At 40.0% G+C, this 18,375-nt stretch overlaps 1 protein-coding gene across 19 annotated transcripts in view; it reads right to left on the bottom strand.

Annotated features, from left to right (window-relative positions):
* Window positions 1-18,375, bottom strand: part of PHLDB2 (pleckstrin homology like domain family B member 2) — a 229,566-nt gene that overhangs the window by 10,757 nt on the left and 200,434 nt on the right. For 14 of the 19 annotated variants that reach the window (XM_019448307.2, XM_019448314.2, XM_019448313.2 and 11 more), the window contains 4 exons: window positions 15,371-15,391; window positions 13,452-13,487; window positions 11,653-11,860; window positions 635-725 (listed from right to left, as the gene is read on the bottom strand). In XM_019448307.2, coding sequence (XP_019303852.2) covers window positions 635-725; window positions 11,653-11,860; window positions 13,452-13,487; window positions 15,371-15,391 — 356 coding nt within the window. The remainder of the gene's footprint in view (window positions 1-634; window positions 726-11,652; window positions 11,861-13,451; window positions 13,488-15,370; window positions 15,392-18,375) is intronic. The other 5 variants (XM_019448310.2, XM_053903334.1, XM_053903335.1 and 2 more) reach the window with 3 other exon arrangements.

Genomic DNA, 18,375 nt, shown 5'->3' with positions numbered 1-18,375 from the left:
ATTTTTAAAACAAAGGATCAAACTGGTCACCCAACACTAGTCATGACCTTGAGCCCTCCTTTCAGTGGCCATCTTCTAACTGAAGGCCATCGGTCCCTCTGGTTTCTTTGTTGCTTCGCGGCTTCCTGGCTGGAGGTAGCAGAGGAAGCCCACGGGGAAGTCGGAAGAGGAAAGGAGGGGCCCTTTAAAGCAGGATGCAAAGGCATTTAGGGGGATTCCTAAGGAAGTTCAGATTCTGGCTTGAAATGCAGTCACAATAACGTGGGATTTTAAATATTACAATAGCACAGTTCACACAAACTGGCAAGGAAGAGAGAAAACATAAAGACATGACATTCCTCCTTGTTCTTTGGCAGGCAACCACAGTGGCCATCAAAGGGAAAATTCAATACAAAGCATTCATTTCAGTCTACGTTGACACTATACCTATTTTAAATTACAAAATATTGTAGTGTGGTCAGGAGGCCAAGTCCTAACACCCTTACTTTTCAGGTAACAAAAATGAGACCAAAAAGGTTGAGTGACGACTCCAAGATTATACTGGTTAATAAGGCCCAAGGACGGTTTCCTTTCAGGTGCAGGACAGCTTGAACCATGAGCTCATTGACCTCTGGTGGAAAGATTTTGTACCTACCCTGGATTCAAGCAGCCGAGTCTTCTCCGCATGCGCCTGCTTCAAAAGTCTCTCCATTTCTTCTATTCTGGCAATATTTGAAGTGCTGGCACTGAATAGAACACAGCAGAACACAAAATACCCTTTCAAGAATATTGTTTGGGAGGGATGTCTCTTTAAGTACCCACGCAGATGTGCACACGCACACCCGCTCACAGGTTCCAGGATGGTGAACGATGCAATCCAATGTAATTTAAAGGATGTTACTTAGGAGAGTCATTGGCCTGAAAAGGAAACTCAGTTCAGGTCTGAAAACTGTAGGTGACATTGGCTTATCTCAGTTTAGGAGACAAAATATAGGCAAGGAAAATAATACTAAAGTAGAGTGCTTTACTCATAAATAAATAAACGCAAACTAAATCTTACAAAGTGTGTTCTCAAAATACTTTTTCCAAGGTCTAAAAATTAATGGACTGTGGGAGGCCTTCTTTTTAATTTAAACGTTCAGAGATACCAGACCAATAAGACTATCTACAGAGTTCTATGCAGATGATACCTAAGGTTTGAAGACACTTTATTTGGTTTGGAAATATGTGTTCTCAGCGCTTTTTTGCTGTGCCTCTATACACGTGGACATTTTAGAGGGCACCTGGCTGTCTCAGTTAGAAGAGTGTGTGATTCTTGATCTCGGGGTCATGGGTTCAAGCTCCACATCGGGTGTAGAGATTACTAAAAAAATACATACTTGTGACATTTTATTTCTTCTTTTTTTAATGTTTATTTTTGAGGGAGGGTGGAGGGGCAGAGAGAGGGGGACAGAGGATCCAAAGCAAGCTCCATGCCGACAACACAGAGCCTGATGTGGAGCTGGAACTCACAAACCGTGAGATCGTGACCTGAGCCCAAGTCAGACGCTTAACGGACTGAGCCACCCAGGTGCCCCGACATTTTATTCTTACAGGACGATGCCAATTAAAAAAAGACTTTTCTTGTAGGTGCAACAGAAGGGTGGTGGGTGGCTAGTTTTGTCAATGATACCCAATACTCATCCACCATATACCAATGAGGAAACGCTATGAAAAGATTCAAGAGCTTCAAAAGAAATGCATCTTTTTTTTTTTAATCGGAGAATTTATACGAAATGCATCCCGAGAAAGACATCATGCAAACAAGTGAAGGCAAAAACCTTAAGGAGTAAAAGCTGCAAGAACAGTTAGGGTAAGTAACTAAAAGAGAAATAGAAGAACTTGGAAATGTTTAACGCAAACCAAAAAATGTTATTTTTCTCTTACTGACGTTTTATTTGAGTGTTCTGGAAACAAGGGCATGACCTAGGTCAAAACTTATTTACTCTGATATTCCAGCCATAGAGAACCAGTGTTATTTCCTATGCATGTATCCTTGTATAGCCATTGAATATAGGTCTTCTTTTCTAGACTCTCTTGGTGACAGAGACGCTTTTGTGCCTGTATCTTCCATAGCATAGAGACTGGCACATAGTAGGGATTCATGTCAGATGCATTTATATAAAAACGAATTCATATGAAAATAAGGGGCACCTGGGTGGCTCGGTCGGTTGAGCATCCACCTTCAGCTCAGGTCATGATCTCGCGGTTCGTGGGTTCGAGCCCCGCATCGGGCTCTGCTGACAGCTCAGAGCCTGGAACCTGCTTTACATTCTGTGTCTCCCTCTCCTCTCTCCACCCCTCTCAGCTCGCACTCTGTCTCTCTCTCTCTCTTTCTCAAAAATAAATAAATATTAAAAAGTTAAATTCATATGAAAATGAAAAGGATAATTTTTAGTATATCTCCCCAAATTATATTGTTGATCAACTCAAATCTAGGTTGTTTCAAGCATAGGGCTAAATTCCTTTCTAGAGATCAATGACCACAGCAACGTCATACATACAGTTTATCTTAAAGTCAGTAATAGCAGCTCTATAGCAGCTTTATTCATAATTGCCAAAATTTGGAAGCGACCAAGATAACCTTCAGTAGGTAAATGAATAACTAAATGGCAGCACTTCCAGAAAATGGAATATTATTCAGCTCTAAAAAGAAATGAGCTATCAAGTCATGAAGAGACATGGAGGAAACTTAAATGCATATTTAAGCGAAAGAAGCCAATCTGAAAAGGCTACACCCTGTATGACTCCAACTATATGACGTTCTGGAAAAGGCAAAACCATGGAGACGGTAAAAAGATTAGTTTAGTGGTGGCCAGCGGTTTGAAGTGGCGGGTGGGAGGGAGGGAAGGATGAAAATGCAGAGCACAGAGGATTTTTAGGGCAATGAAAGCCCTCTGTATGACACTGTAATTAATGATGCATATGTGACATTATACATTTGTTCAAATCCACAGAATGCACAACATCAAAGGTGAACCCTGTTGTAAGCTATGGACCCTGGGTGACAATGATGTGTCAACATAGGTTCATGAGAAAATTTTTTTTAATGTTTATTTATTTTTGATAGAGAAAGAGACACAGAGTATGAGTGGGGGAGGGGAAGAGAGAGAGGGAGGCACAGAATCCGAAGCAGGCTCCAGGCTCTGAGCTGTCAGCACAGAGTTCGACGTGGGGTTTGAACCCACAAACTGTGAGATCTGACCTGAGCTGAAGTTGGATGCCTCACCAAAACCACCCAGGCGCCCCTCAACATAGGTTCATTAACTGTAATAAATGTACCACTCTGATGGGGAATGTTGATAATGGGGGAGGCTATGTACATGCAGGGACAGGGATCTCTGTATCTTCCGCTCAGTTTTGCTGTGAACCAAAAACTGCTCTAAAAAATTATCTTTTAGAAAAAAAAAATCAGTATTTCCGGCCCTATTACAAAATGCATTCATCCAGGAAAGGGACATCCTTAGGAATGCTGTATCCTTAGAAGTTAACTAATCTCTGTACTTTGCAGGGTTACTTTGGGCCCATTTTTAGCCAGGAGTGTTCTCCTGACAAGGACAAAAACATGGCAATTTTTCCTCATTATTTCCATGAACTGTTGGGAGAGGTACAAAAGGGTAAATTCTATTCTCTTCAACCAGCAAGGATTAAAGAAAAAAAAATTTTTTTAAATGTTTATTTATTTTTGAGAGAGAGAGACAGAGCACAGCTGAGGGCGGGGGGGGGGGGGGGGGGCGGGCAGAGAGAGAAGGAGACACAGAATCTGAAGCAGTCTCCAGGCTCTGAGCCGGCAGCACAGAGCCTGATGCGGGGCTTGAACTCATGGACTGTGAGATCATGACCTGAGCTGAAGTTGGGACGCTTAACCGACTGAGCCACCTAGGCGCCCCAAAAAATCTTTAAATTTTTGTGCAAGAATTTGTATTCCTCCTTATTAAGAATAGTCAACCTCACAGACGTTAAAGGGGCACACTTTGTCAGCTCAACTGAGAAAGCCCCGGACAAACATCAGGCCCTAGAACAGCACAAAATCATGTTTATATTCTATCGTGTTCTCTGTGACATCAGATATATAGGTCTTATGTCTCCAGTTTATTTGGAAATAAATAATTTGTTCACTACGTCTCAGGTCTCAAAAACTCATCAATTAAACAAAACCAAAAAAGCCCTCACCAAGAGTCTAACCTCCATCTACCCTATAGTTCTTTCTACAACATACTCACTTTTCGTCCAGCTTGTGCCTGAACATTGTTAGATACAGAAAACTTATTGTATCCATTTCTTCATCGACCGGACAACATTCTTAGAATGTTGATACTTAAGTTGAATCAAAATCTGTCTTTCTACAGCTTCCAATTACTGGCCTAAGTATGACCTTGAGCTACATGAAACCTATCCACATGAATTGGTTGGAAATAACTCGGTTAGAAACAAATATTTTCAGCCCATGGTTTTTCATGTATCTGTAATTTGGGCATATCCTGGGGGCAAGTTTTAAAACAATTACCTGTCTTTAAATATTTCTGTTCATTCTTATTTTAGAATTTTTTCAGGCATATATATAAATATATATATATATTTAAATATATATATAAATAATATATATATAATATATATAAATAATTATATAATAAATAAATAATATATATAAATATTATATATAAATAATATATATATTATATATATAAAAATATATAAATATTTATAATTATTTTCTGCCAATTATATTTAAATCTGCCTATTTGGCAATATTCCATAAATGTCTTAACTTCCACTCCAAAGAAACTCAATTTTCTGAAAACGTTTGACAGAAAGTACATGTTAACATTTACCACTTCCTGTCTTCATAACTTTTAGGCACCTACAGTCACCTATTTTTTTTTAAGCTCTCCTTTTATACTTTAAAAAAAAAATTTTTTTTAAACGTTTATTTATTTTTGAGACAGAGAGAGACAGAGCATGAACAGGGGAGGGTCAGAGAGAGGGAGACACAGAATCTGAAACAGGCTCCAGGCTCTGAGCTGTCAGCACAGAGCCCGACGCGGGGCTTGAACTCACGGACCGCGAGATCATGACCTGAGCTGAAGTCGGCGGCTTAACCGACTGAGCCACCCAGGCGCCCCTCTCCTTTTATACTTTTAAAGCTACTTTGGTTATTTTGTTTAAAAAATAATTTGTATCCATGAGTACCTACTTGTTCTCTGTGGTTCTACTTCAACTATTCTTGAGTTTAGTATTTCCTTGACGTGTAAACCATTTTTATTCAGCAAAACTTCTCTGCTGTGTCCTACCATGTCATCACCAGTTTTGCTTTTATGTCCCATGGGGATTGCACCTAGAGTGACAAGCAAAGGCCACTACAACAGGAATGTAGGGAGAAGTCTAGGCTTGTCAATACCATGGCATCCATGGTATACCCAAATGTCAGCAAATGAAATGCCATCTGGTGTAGCACCTGCCGTATAGGAGGAGAGTCTGAAGTCACTGGAGATAAGCTTTATCCTGCATTACCTATAGCACAACACTCATCTTTGCTTTCGCAAGCCTCTCAAAGTTACAAGAGGAGCAATGTGTCCTGCCATTGCCTCAACTTCGGACCTTCCTTAAAAGGCAGGCATAAATTTCGATGTCAATGCTGTAAGGATGCTGGTGATATGAGTCATTGGGCCATTAATGGTATACAGATGACTAGTTTTGACTGCTTTTCCCACTTAGTAACGTTCTATTTTATCAACTGAAGACCTCTTTTTACCGACCGACTTTGGCAAAAACCATATACATAAAGAAAAAAAAAAAGCTTCCATCAAGGGGAAAAGCATCCAAATAGCATATTTGGGGGTTTTGGTGCTTTTCAGAATAGTCATTCATAGGCAAAGGCAAAAACAAAAAAGGAAGAGAGAAAAGCTAAGAACGATGTCATACAAGAAATAAGTAAACAAAACCAGACCGAAACAAAACCAACGGAAGCAAAACAAAATTCTCCATAAAGACACACAAAACTTTTCCAGGACTGCTGTCAGTGCACTAACACTACCACTAAGTGAAGAACTAGATTATTTATTTTCAATGAATCTTCTCAAGTACTTTTTCAGCTTAAGCAAATTATTACTCCTTATAAGGGGTCTAATTTTTCTCTAGTCAGTAGCTCCTTGAATATTACAAGAACACAAGCCCTCTAACCCCTCCTGACCATCGTTCACATGGTTTGACATATCCAGTCCCTTTGACACATGGCTGCCCTCCCCTGCGATCACTTTGGTTGTCTGGATCTCTTCTGAAAGAACTCCCGAGAATAAAATGCATACACTGGGTGTTGACATACTGGGGAAGAAAGCAGAATACCAACCTTTGCCTAAACTGAAGAAATTAGAAGCATGCGGAATTTGGATGAAAGCATCCCTTAAAGCCAAGTTCAGCCGTGGATTGCCCTCAACCCCATACTCAGTCTTGCTCCCCACCACCCATGCACACTGCTGGTATTTAAGCCATAATGAGGGATCAAGTTCCTCAACATTTTCTCCAAGTATGAGCACAAGGTCAGGGCTTAGGAAATTAGTAATAGCAATTGTGATAATAACATATCATTGCAGGCGGTATGCAGGGATCTGCATGGTATAAGCCAAGTCAGTAATTTTAGCAGAGTAGAGGTTTTATGCAGAATTGACTCTCAGCTGCTGTTTTCTATGACCCAAGACCTGTTTTCTTAGCTTTTTGTTTGTTTATGGTGTAAGTAATGATGCTGAAAAAGCAAAAACATTATGTGACTCAAGTAACTCTCTGGCAGACACAAAAATGATGTCTCAACAAAAAGGGAAAGGCCAGTGTACCCACAACTCTGAGTAGTTCTATAATTCTACAAATGGCTTTTTGTGACATAATAAACCACAAGACCAGGTTTATGTCACTAGAATTTCAGCATGGAATTACCTCTTTAATATACATATCATTTTAGGGGATTTTCATACATAACTTAAAAACAATCACACAAAGGGAAAATGTTTTAGTCTTTTCTTTCTCTATCTAACCTCAAAAAGTTCTCATTAAGGATGTGGTGTCGTAATATACATTCCAAACATTAGTTTCTTATTACCCATTTGCCTGATGTTTATCATATTATTTTCCATTATAATAGTGGATACAAGCTTATCTTAGGGTAGCATGAACTTTTTAAAGTAGATGGTGGTACAGAAGAAAAATGTTTGTTTCTCTCTTTCTTTTTTACACTAGACCTTTTACAAGTATCTTCCACTTGGGCTTCATTTTTTTTTTTTTTTTTTTGACGTTCAAAGGATCAGACAGTCATATGGAATAAATACTATTAGTAATTTCTGACCATGGTGATTGGTTATCTGTGATTGGTATTACCACTGAGTCAGGTCTACATGAAGTAAGAATGGAAGATAATCATGGCCACGAATAACCCCCTGCCAGGAATGCTCTACGGTGATGCTGTCCTCCTCATTTGGCATAGTTAGGGGAACCATGCTCATTCTCTACCTTTGGAAGCCATTTTAGTAAAAAGCAACTGGGTGAGCAAATAAAAATAAATTAAATTTTTGCCTGTCACTGTGTTAAGTGTCCAGAGCTGAATGTGTAATGCTTGGTACTTAGAATCGAAGTGGTTCCTTTTTGGGTAATTTCCTGTACCCGCTGATGCACGACTGTTGTTTACCATACACAATGGAATACGATGTGGCAATGAGAAAGAATGAAATCTGGCCTTTTGTAGCAACGTGGATGGAACTGGAGAGTGTTATGCTAAGTGAAATAAGTTATACAGAGAAAGACAGATACCATATGTTTTCACTCTTATGTGGATCCTGAGAAACTTAACAGAAGACCATGGGCGAGGGGAAGGGAAAAAAAAAAGTTAGGGAGGGAGCCAAAACATAAGAGATTCTCAAAAACTGAGAATAAACTGAGGGTTGATGGTGAGTGGGAGGGGGGGAGGGTGGGTGATGGGCATTGAGGAGGGTACCTGTTGGGATGAGCACTGGGTGTTGTATGGGAACCAATTTGACAATACATTTCATATTTTAAAAAAATAATAAAAAAATAAATATGAGACATGAGGAGTGGTAATTTGAAGGGATGAATATTCACTTCAATTTTGGGAGGGGAGGATGAGGTGGGGAGTAGAAAACGCCAAGACAGGAAACCGCATAGAGTGTATTTCTTTACAAAAGACGGCTCACGAATAGAAAAATAAAAGATCAAACTATCAAGAGTTCATGAAGGAAATATTGACATGAAAACTTCACAATTATTTGTGAAGAGGGGAGGACAGTCTGATGTTTTCAAAATAACGACTAAGTACAAAGTGCCACAGAATGGGAGTCACTCTGACACTGGGAGCCTGCATCCTACATTCTGTGTTCTTGCTTTTTAAAAAAAAAAAAATTTTTTTAATGTTTATTTATTTTTGAGAAAGAGAGACACAGTGTGAGCTGGGGAGGGGTGGAGAGAGAAGGGGACACAGAATCTGAAGCAGGCTCCAGGCTCTGAGCTGTCGGCACAGAGCCTGACACAGGGCTTGAACTCACAAACCACGAGATCATGATCTGAGCCGAAGTTGGACGCTTAAGCGACTGAGCCACCCAGGCGACCCATCTGTGTTCTTGCTTTTAATGCCCACTTTTATTCCTCTTGCCCTTATGGCATGATGGTTGGTGGGCTGCCGACTTTTGTTTGTGTCTTGTTATTCAAAAGCACCACATCTGACTGGTCAGTTGACTGTCATTTACGAATAATTACTCAAAATTCAAGGCTTTCTGTTCTGAAAACATCAGCTCCCAGCACCTACCGGCATGGCCCAGACAAGCCCTTCCCCATACTCAATGTCTGCCCCCCAAGCAGTCATACTGAACTTTTTAAAAAGTGAGATATTGCATCTTTTAATATTGAATAATGTAAAACACTCAGCCCTCTAACCTGACATCATAATGGCAGCAAAAAAGAAAAAAATCCTATTTTTTATCATTACATAATCTCCTCCTTCAATTGAGGTCATTTCCATGTGACAAGCAGCAATATGATTCTCATTGTTGCGTTAGTGTTTTCCCCCAGAGACTCCTTTCTTTCTCTGGCAGGATATATCCAGTAATATTAATACTCTACCCATTAATGCCAAAATTAAAATTCACTGTTCTTTACCGCAGAATGTAGCATCTGTCCTTTTCTCGTTTTCCCCCCACCCCTAAAATTTCCTGCTATAATGGCTACCTATAGTTGGGTCTCTCATATTCTTTTTTTTTTTTTTAATTTTTTAAATGTTTATTTATTTTTGAGAGAGAGAAAGAGACAGAGTGTGAGTGGGTGAGGGGCAGAGAAAGAGGGAGACACAGAATCCAAAGCCAGGCTCCAAGATCCAAGCTGTCAGCACAGAGCCCGACATGAGGCTCGAACCCACGAACCGTGAGATCATGACCTGAGGGAAGTTGGACGCTTAACCAACTGAGCCACCCAGGCGCCCCAATAAAGGGTCTCTCATATTCTTTTCATTTATGAAATACAAAAAAAACTAAAGCTGAGTAGACCTTACCGATATTACTTTCCCTCTGTCTCTGTGATTTTTTTTTTTTTTTAATTTTAGGTGGAGGGAGAGCAGATTATTTGAACCTTTGCAATGAAATAAATTTTATTTACATGATGGTAATTTTCCATTAAAATGTGGGGTTTTTTTAACGTTTATTATTTTCTTTGAGAGAGACAGAGCATGAGCAGAGGAGGCGCAGAGGGAGAGGGAGACACAGAATCCGAAGCAGGCTCCAGGCTCTGAGCTATCGGCATAAAGCCCGACGTGGGGCTAGAACTCATGAACCGTGAGATCATGGCCTAAACTGAAGTTGGATGCTTAACTGACTGAGCCACCCAGGTGCCCCTCCATTAAGATGTTTTAAAATTCACCATCCTCTTGTATTCAAGAAACAACCCCTCCATTTTGCACACCAGAAGCAAATCAGCACCAAGAGCAGCATTGTGTGATCTGTTTCAAGTAGGACAATCAGTTGTCTGGTCAAAGCCATAGAGCACAAGCGGAAGGAAGTTCCTGCTCCCACCCATGGCTTCATTCCAATATATGGAAGTCTGTTGATGGCAATTAATTATCCAGCCAGACATTTACATTTAGGACACACAAGTGCTCAGTTAACATTTACTGAATATTGGCTTGTTTCTTAGGTTGAAATCATAATGGTTCTCAGCCAATTAAAATAGATCAAACACAGAAAAATACCAAATTGAAAATATGTCCATTTCACTATATCCTGAGGTATTTACTCAGCCAACACTTACTGAATACCTGCTATCTGCTAAGATCTCTGCTGGGTGGAGAAACCGAAAGGTAATTAGACATCCTCCTTGCCATTGAGGAATTTCACCAAAGGAAAAATTTCATACCACAATGTGATCAGGGATATAATAGAAAAAAGCATCAAGCGCAATAGAAACATAGAAGAAAAAGGCCCTAAAGGAAGAAATCTTCATGAGTTTCCAACTTAAGCTTAAGCCTGAAGGATGAGGAAAATTCCTCAGGCTCAGATAGGAGAGGGGGTTGGAGATGATAAAGATGTTTTGCAATGACAGACACTACCGGTGCTCAGTAAGTATATATAGGTTGAGTGAATAGAAAAAGGGAAGGATTAATTTGACCGTAGTCAGTGTTGTGCTAGTAAACCCGTTCTCTGGAGGGAACCCTGATACATGGCAAATGTCAATTTATGTGGAGTACATGCTCCCCCCACGGGCAATTTCAAACTACCAACATGACATCACTGATCACTCGGAGGGGGAAAGACGCACACGTGGCACTTGCCAGCTAGTATGAGCCAAGTCCAGCCCACTGTTGACTCTAGAGCACTCTATAAGTATTTGTGGAATGAAGGAGCCTGTAAATGGATGAATGAACAAACTATTTGATTCCAGGCCCAGGACTAATATGGTCAAAGGCTCAGAGATTTGAGTATTAAGAAGCTCTGTGAGGTGTATCAGGAGGAGAGGGTGAATGGGAAGTTGAGTTGGATGTAGAATGCAGGTTCAAGGGTATGACTTTTCTCAAAAGGTAGTAGGGCATCATCACAGCTCTTGAAGGGGCAGAGTACCATGACCAGATCTATATTTTAGATGTGCCGTTAGCCATACTTCCCTAAGACCATACTTTGCCTCAAAGTATGAACACAAACGTGAATAGTTAAACCCTTACAAAAATTCTAATACGTGGAAGAGCTAAAGCCTTCCTTTTAATGAAACATAAGTGTAAGCAATCCTTCAACAGTCTTACTATACTGTTGGAAATTATTTCTTTATTCAATCAAAAGGAGTCCTAATGAAGGTCGGAGTCAACCAACAGAGGCAAATCAATGTTGAAGCACGGAGTACATGTGAACTCAAATGTAAAGACACAAAGCAAAGGAGAAAAATGGCTTATATGGTGTCTGACTGGCTAAGTCACACAGGATACAAGGAAACTACTTTCAAAGGCTGCCATGACACTCAGCCCTCCTCCTCACCGTGGACTCTGTATGTCTCAGAAATGTGGGCTGGTACATATACATTGCCCCCAAGCGAATGGCTTTACTTTTTGAGACCAGCAGGTCCTTTTATAAACTGGAAACCTTAACCATGAATATATCTTACCTAGAGATATTGTCAGGTGAGCAGGCAGAGATGCTGGTCTCCATGCTATCAGAGCTGTCTAGGCTCAAAGTATCAAAGGCCTGGTCCTTATAGCTGTGATCGGGATAGTGGAAACTGTTCAAGTAGACATTTGATTCAGATGCCGTGCGGTTGTAAAATTCAGAAGATTTCTGCCTTTGTCCTTCACTCATCTGTTGGTGATTATACCCTGAGGGAAGAGCCATAAATATGTTAGTATGCCTCATTTTTCAGCCTTAGATCTTCTGAGAGTCAAACCAGCAGCCCAAAACATCTGCCTGTGAAACTTGGGCCTTGGTCTAATTTGTTTCGAAGCCAAGAAGATCAAAGACACAGCATCATGCTCAGTGCAAGCAAGAGTTTCAGAGAAGTGGTCTTGGAAGCGATCTTTTTGGTCAGGGGATCACCTCACATTTCCCTTTGCCATTCCCACATCTCAGCGCAACTGAGAAGAATACATCAGCACACACAAAAACAAAAAAGGGAAAAACAAAAAAAATGGAAACACAGTCAAAGGCCCTGTATCTTCTAAAAATAGCTGGGCTCAAGTGAAGCAAGAGAACTCCCGGTGGCAAGCAACAGCAGGGTCTTAGGGCAGTCACTTGCTCAGCAGTATTCCAGTCTGAGGACTCGATAAGGTCATAAAACAGCAGGTGGATCATCTAGGCGCAGGATGTAAGAGTCTTGGGTCTCACTGATATTGCCACAAACACTTTTAATCTGGTAAAAATCCAAACCGTGTACGTTTCTCATTCTTCGTTTTTCAATTTCTCTGGTCTGCCAATTGTTTAAAAACTTTGCAGTGAACGGCCCTCCTAAATGGTTGTGCTTTTCCTAATTACCCTAGGCAGAGCTCTCTTCTTCTTCCACCGGAACTGTCAGCCCAAGCTAGTTGGTGGTACCAACCATACAAAACCGTCGCACTTAGATCAATAGCAGCAAAAGTGCCATCAGTAAGAGGCTTCATCTTTACCCTGGTACTTGGTCAGCTGGTGTCTTAGATATTGGCTTTACTTTGACTTATTGCTATGGCTTGCTCTCTGGTGGGAGCTTTTGGGCAATGCAAACTGAATTATTTTTCCTTTCAATTCTCTCTTTACCATATATATGTAGGAACCAGGGATCATAATGATCAGCCAATCCCTCGATTTATGAAAAAGACATTTCTCTAGCCAGCAGTGGTTTGCGATCTCTTTCTCCCTCATCAAATTTACTACCGGACCTATTGAGCATTTACAACTCGACCATTTGAATTTCACCTCTTTCCTTGCACTCTACCAACCTTCAGTGAGGCTCTCAATTGGTAATGAAATAGTCAAAAAAGCAGCCAGAGGGTGAAAGAAGGGCAGTGATTCCAAACAGCTTCCTCAGCTATCAGTTGAACATTTCCATTGAAAAGCAGAGCCACAACCAGGAGGGCTTTAGTAAAGCATCATCCACCAAAAGTTTCTGTAAAATGATTTTAGTTCCACAGACAGTTTGCATGCCAAACAGTTTGGAGTGGTTTTAGATATCTAAGTGAAAATATGTTAGTTCAGATTATGGCATTTCTGGGAAAATGTTTCCTTAATATAAGCTGTAATTATAAATTACAAATACATATGTAAAAGCGACAGATCACTTGGCCAAGGGAAGATGCAACACAAAAAAAGCACACCATGAGACTTTAGATAGAATATCATTATTCGTAATGATTAATGCAGAAAGCATGAAATGAAGCCAGTACGTTTATAAGCGTGGAGTTTGTGCCTTTAAAAAAAATTTATTACTCAAATATTTACCTTTGATACTTGAACTTTTGGAATTACTAATTGCTCCTTTTAAATTGTTTCCAGTTATTCATTATGAAAAGGAGGGGGACAAAAAAAAAAAAACACCAGAAATTATTTGAAAAAGTCACACACGTATCTTTCCTTATGCTTTCAAAAAAGGCCTGTTGGCAAAGAAAACTTCTGCACTGGCACTGAGTACGTGGAAGCCATTTCCCTGTTAGTATGAAAAACAAATCCCTAAAAGACAGCCATGTAACTTAAAACATATGAGACTTATCTCCTTGGCAATGACATGTGCCACAACTTCCTCTTCCCCTTCGGTTTTTCATAATGAGGAAAGGCCAATCCCTATAATGCAACTAACACCTTCTTGGAAAAGCAGAGAAGATGGCGAGTATATTTCTTCTTAAAGCCCCTGTGTGTCCTGATCCTCAGATCCCCCGTGATTTTTTTCCCCCAAAAGTATCACAAAATAAGAACATGAATTTACAACCTTCAGGTGAGATAGACAGTACACTAAAACGATTCAAATTGCTCAGATATGGGCACAAGGGACAGCTGTGTCACAATGTGTACTGTGCTAAGGATTGTGAACATCATAAATACCCCAGATCACCTCAATACCTGTGGAGGTTTGGCTCTGTGTCTGTGAGAACTTTCCACCATTCTGGTGGTAGGGTGAGTACCTTAGATTTTCTCTGCAATTTTAGTGAAAGAGCCTTCTGCTAATGAGCATAGGTTTCCCAGGGCAGGCGTTTTGTTTCCTGTGGATCCAGCGTGAGTGGAAATGTTTTACCTCATGCAGAGGCCCGTTTCTCCCAACCGGCAACACTTTACTAATCGCAGTGGGTTAGTCACCTGGATTCAACTGCTCCCTCCTGAACAATTTCAAAAAATTAAGTTACCTCTGCAATCACATATAAGGGCATGGACCTGGTCCCTGTGATCCTGGGATTATACCAGGGTGATTCCAAACAGCTGGTGTTGGGATTCGGGCTCTGGCCTGTCCGTTTAAAGGTACAGGTATTTCTGATAGAGGAAACACTTGAGGAGAGCAGCAGACCAGAGGAAACCCTGGTAGAATGTCCAAGAAGAACTGTTCCTGCCATTAGGTAGCCCCAAGACAGGTGCAAGCTTTAACAGGGAGGGGGACACATGTGTCCTGATCACCACAGGATCCTCACTCATTTAGTATAGGGATGTCATGAACTAAAGAGCCACTGAATCAATTCATTTTCTCATCTGTAAATTCCAGCTTTATAGTGGCTAAATAAGGAAGTGGAATGCATCCACTGTCTGGGATAGGGTAGAGTAAGTGCATTGGGAAAAATGAGACTTTCCCAATATTTGAGACTACTCATTTTTTGTTTTGTTTTTAAATTATGTAGCAAGAGTAACATTCAGCAGTGGGACAGCAACTGAAAAGCAAAAAGGGCCTTGTAAACGCTCTAAATTCTTTCTATCCAGACAGAAATAGCCATTTGAGGGAATGTTTATAAGGTTTATAAAGTAAGACCTGATGATATCTGAGTCTCATCGCTAAGCATAGCACATGCAAAGAACCCAAACCAACTCAACTGTCTTCACTGTCTCAGAGAGTCAGTAGAATAGATGTGCAAAGCCCATTTATTATTATTATTAATTATTATTATTATTTTTAATTTTTACTTATTATTACTTTTTTACTTTATTATTATTTTTTTTATTATTGCCTATCCATGAATTCTGGCCAGTTAGACCTGGAAAGTCCTTTGTGAGTTAACCATTGTGAGACATATAGTCTTGCCAATATCTTCCCAATGTGTGTTGTATATTTTCAATGGTTATCTGGGCTTAGTATAGAAAATGAGATGACTTAAAACTATAACCTGGGTTTAAGAGGATAAAATTAATCAGTATTTCTGACAAGTTAGCCTATCATAGCTCACCTGCTGAGAAATTCATTCTTCCTAACCATAGTCCACAGCCGGGAGATGAAGGTACAGGACGAGTCAGGGATGAAGGAGAATGATGGAGAAAGGGAGAAAGAGACAAGATCAAAAAAGGATGACAGGGGACAGGAAAAATATACAACACTTCCAACATGCAGTCATTGACAGTGTTAATAACAACACCAGATCAACAAGGCAAGATGTTTTCACATTTCTAGGTTAAATCTGAGTGTACAGAGAAGGACTTGAGAAGTCAAAAAATAACAAGCTCACGAGACATACATACAGTTAGTGAAAAAAAAAAAATGGAAACTAACAGCTTTCACACATACTTGCCAACCAGAAAACAGGGAGAATAAAAACAAGATCATAACGATAAGACAATTCTTTTTCTCAAGCAGACAGCAACGAATAGTTTTTAAGAGCTAGGGTTTACAAAATTGCCATTCAGTTATCGGAAGCACCGTCCATCACACTTTATAAGCATTCCGTCCTCCGACATCCTGCATCTCTACCAGTAGCCACAGTAATGAGCCTCATATTTATTCAAACCAGTCATTTAAACTGGTCTTCACTCACCATGAGGTCTTACTTCTAAAATAGACTTAAACAGAGTCAGTAAGCAGGAGCATCCTGAATCCTTCCCTCCTCCCATGTATGTATAAATAAGACTCCTCCCAGTCTTATTTATGCCTGGCCTTTGGAAAGGAGGAACATCATGTTTTACACTTAGCCTATACACATGTCAGTGCCTACTCTTATCTCTATCTCGATTCTGAGCCTCACAATACAATGCTTGTGTGTGTCCAGCAGCTGTACTCATGCTGCATTTCTAGCAAATGTGCAACAATTTTCCCCCACTGTGTGAAAGGAATGATCATTAGACTAAAAATCCACTATTTTACAGTTTCAAGTGTGATCATTTCTTAAAGATGACTGACTCCACAATGACCTTTCACTAATTTGCTGGCAACAAAAACACCACACAAGGAGGTTGTCCTACCTTTCTTGGACTTCCCTGCATTTAACAGAAGACAAAAGGACAAAGATTTCATTCATTCTAAAGCTTACAAAGGACCAGTTCACAAGTTGTATAAAAGCCAATAACCATTACAACTTTAAGAGTTGAGTTCCTGGGCTCTTTGCTCTAAACTCGGCTCTCAAAGATCTTTGTTTGCATGGCTCAGGTTGTCAGTTTTATGAAAACAGTGCTGATCGAAGGAAGGCTTATACTTACACCATTGTCCTTGATGTATCCATTATGAATGAGCAGCAAAAAAACACAGTTCATTTAATTTAATTATGTAAGTCCCCCCCCATGATAAAATCTATTAAATTTGAGTAATGAAAACGTGTTAGGTGCAATTTGTTCAAAACCATGGAATTTTACTTGTTTGCTATTTTAGTGAAGGCAACAAGGTACCAGTAAAGCAATTCTAAATGATATAATGATTCATCCCTCCTGGTCTGTGTGGGCCACCTGGATGGGCTTCGTGGAAAATCCTGTCAATTTTATGCTCCAGTGTGGCTCTAAGAACTGCAGTCCCTGTCCCCTCCTCCTCTGGCTTCATAAGACACGTCACGTCCGCTTTGATCAACACATACAAGATGGTTCTCTACTTCCTCAGAGGCTCTCTCATCAGCACCACATGAAACTCTTCAAGAAGAACCCCACTTTAGAGCTGCAGCAGGAAAGAATGAAGCTGCCGTCTTCCCAGATGCTCCAAAGTGAAGGGCATTGATGAAGAACCAGAGCAGAAAGATAGGTCAAAGTCAATGGATTTTGCAGAGTACGTCCTAATGTGACCTCAGGGAATTGGGTCAGTTTTCCTCTAGGAACCTAGCATGGGGATTTCCATCATTTGATGGGCAAAGTGAGATCAGAAAACGAAAGATCAAACATCCTTTGGTTTCACCACATTCTCTTAAGAATCCTCTTACATAATAATGTTAATAGCTCTTGAATTTACAAATCTCTCCATTTAGTATAAAGGTCTAGTTTTTCTTATTCTTTAAGAAAAAGACTTTTCACATAAAATAGGGCATTGTGGCCAATCCAAGCTTTGATGTCTTCAGCCAGTGGGAAAAATACGTTTAAAAAGTCTATAAATACCACAGGAAAATGCTTTCACAGAAAATAGACTTGACCCACAAGTGAACAATGAGGAATGACAGCCAGAATATCAAGACTCATTTATGTTTATTATTTATAAATCATAAGAGATATTTTAGCTTATTAAGAAATTATAGTAAAGAAAATAAGAGAAGCTTAATCAATTGCATTCGACTCACATGGTAACATTGTAAACCTTTCATGAGTTATAAACCTCTCTTATGAATACTACAGACTCTATTAACTCTTAAATCACTTCTAGTAATGATTCAAAAACCTCATCCAAGTGATATACTATATATATTACACACATACACACATTTTATGTATACTGAAATTCATATATATATACATTTCTTTTTTTAATGCTTATTTATTTAGACAGAGAGTGGGTGCAGGGGAGGGGCAGAGGGAAGGGGAGAGAGAATCCCAAATAGGCTCCACACTTTCAGCGCAGAGCCCAACATGGGGCTTGACCTCATGAACTGTGAAATCATGGCCTGAGCTAAAATCAAGAGTAAGACGTTTAACTGACTGAGCCACCCAGGCACCCCGATTTATATATATTTCTTTTCTTTTATATTCTTTTTTTTTTTTTTTTCTTTGGCAGGAAACCAGTGATTATCCCCTGGTACCACCGGCAGAAGGGCTGAACAGTCAGAACTGAATCCTGGCCTGCTTGGAGGGAAGCGTTCCAATCTCACAAATGCATGAATGCCCACCACTCTGTCAGCATCCCCCTTTATATCCTGGGCATTCCTCCATCACTGCATTTACCATATTTTATTTACATCCTCTGTTATGTGTCTTTCTTCCTCACTGGACTACAAGCATGTCAGGGCTGACTGTGTCATTCATTTGTGTTCTTGGTCTCTGGCACCATGCCTGC

This window comes from Panthera pardus, unplaced genomic scaffold (assembly GCF_024362965.1).
Source record: "Panthera pardus isolate Hobbes unplaced genomic scaffold, ASM2436296v1 HiC_scaffold_16, whole genome shotgun sequence".
Taxonomy (NCBI): domain Eukaryota; kingdom Metazoa; phylum Chordata; class Mammalia; order Carnivora; family Felidae; genus Panthera; species Panthera pardus.
Note: the sequence above shows the minus strand (reverse complement) of the source record. Positions and strands in the feature narration are given on the sequence as shown.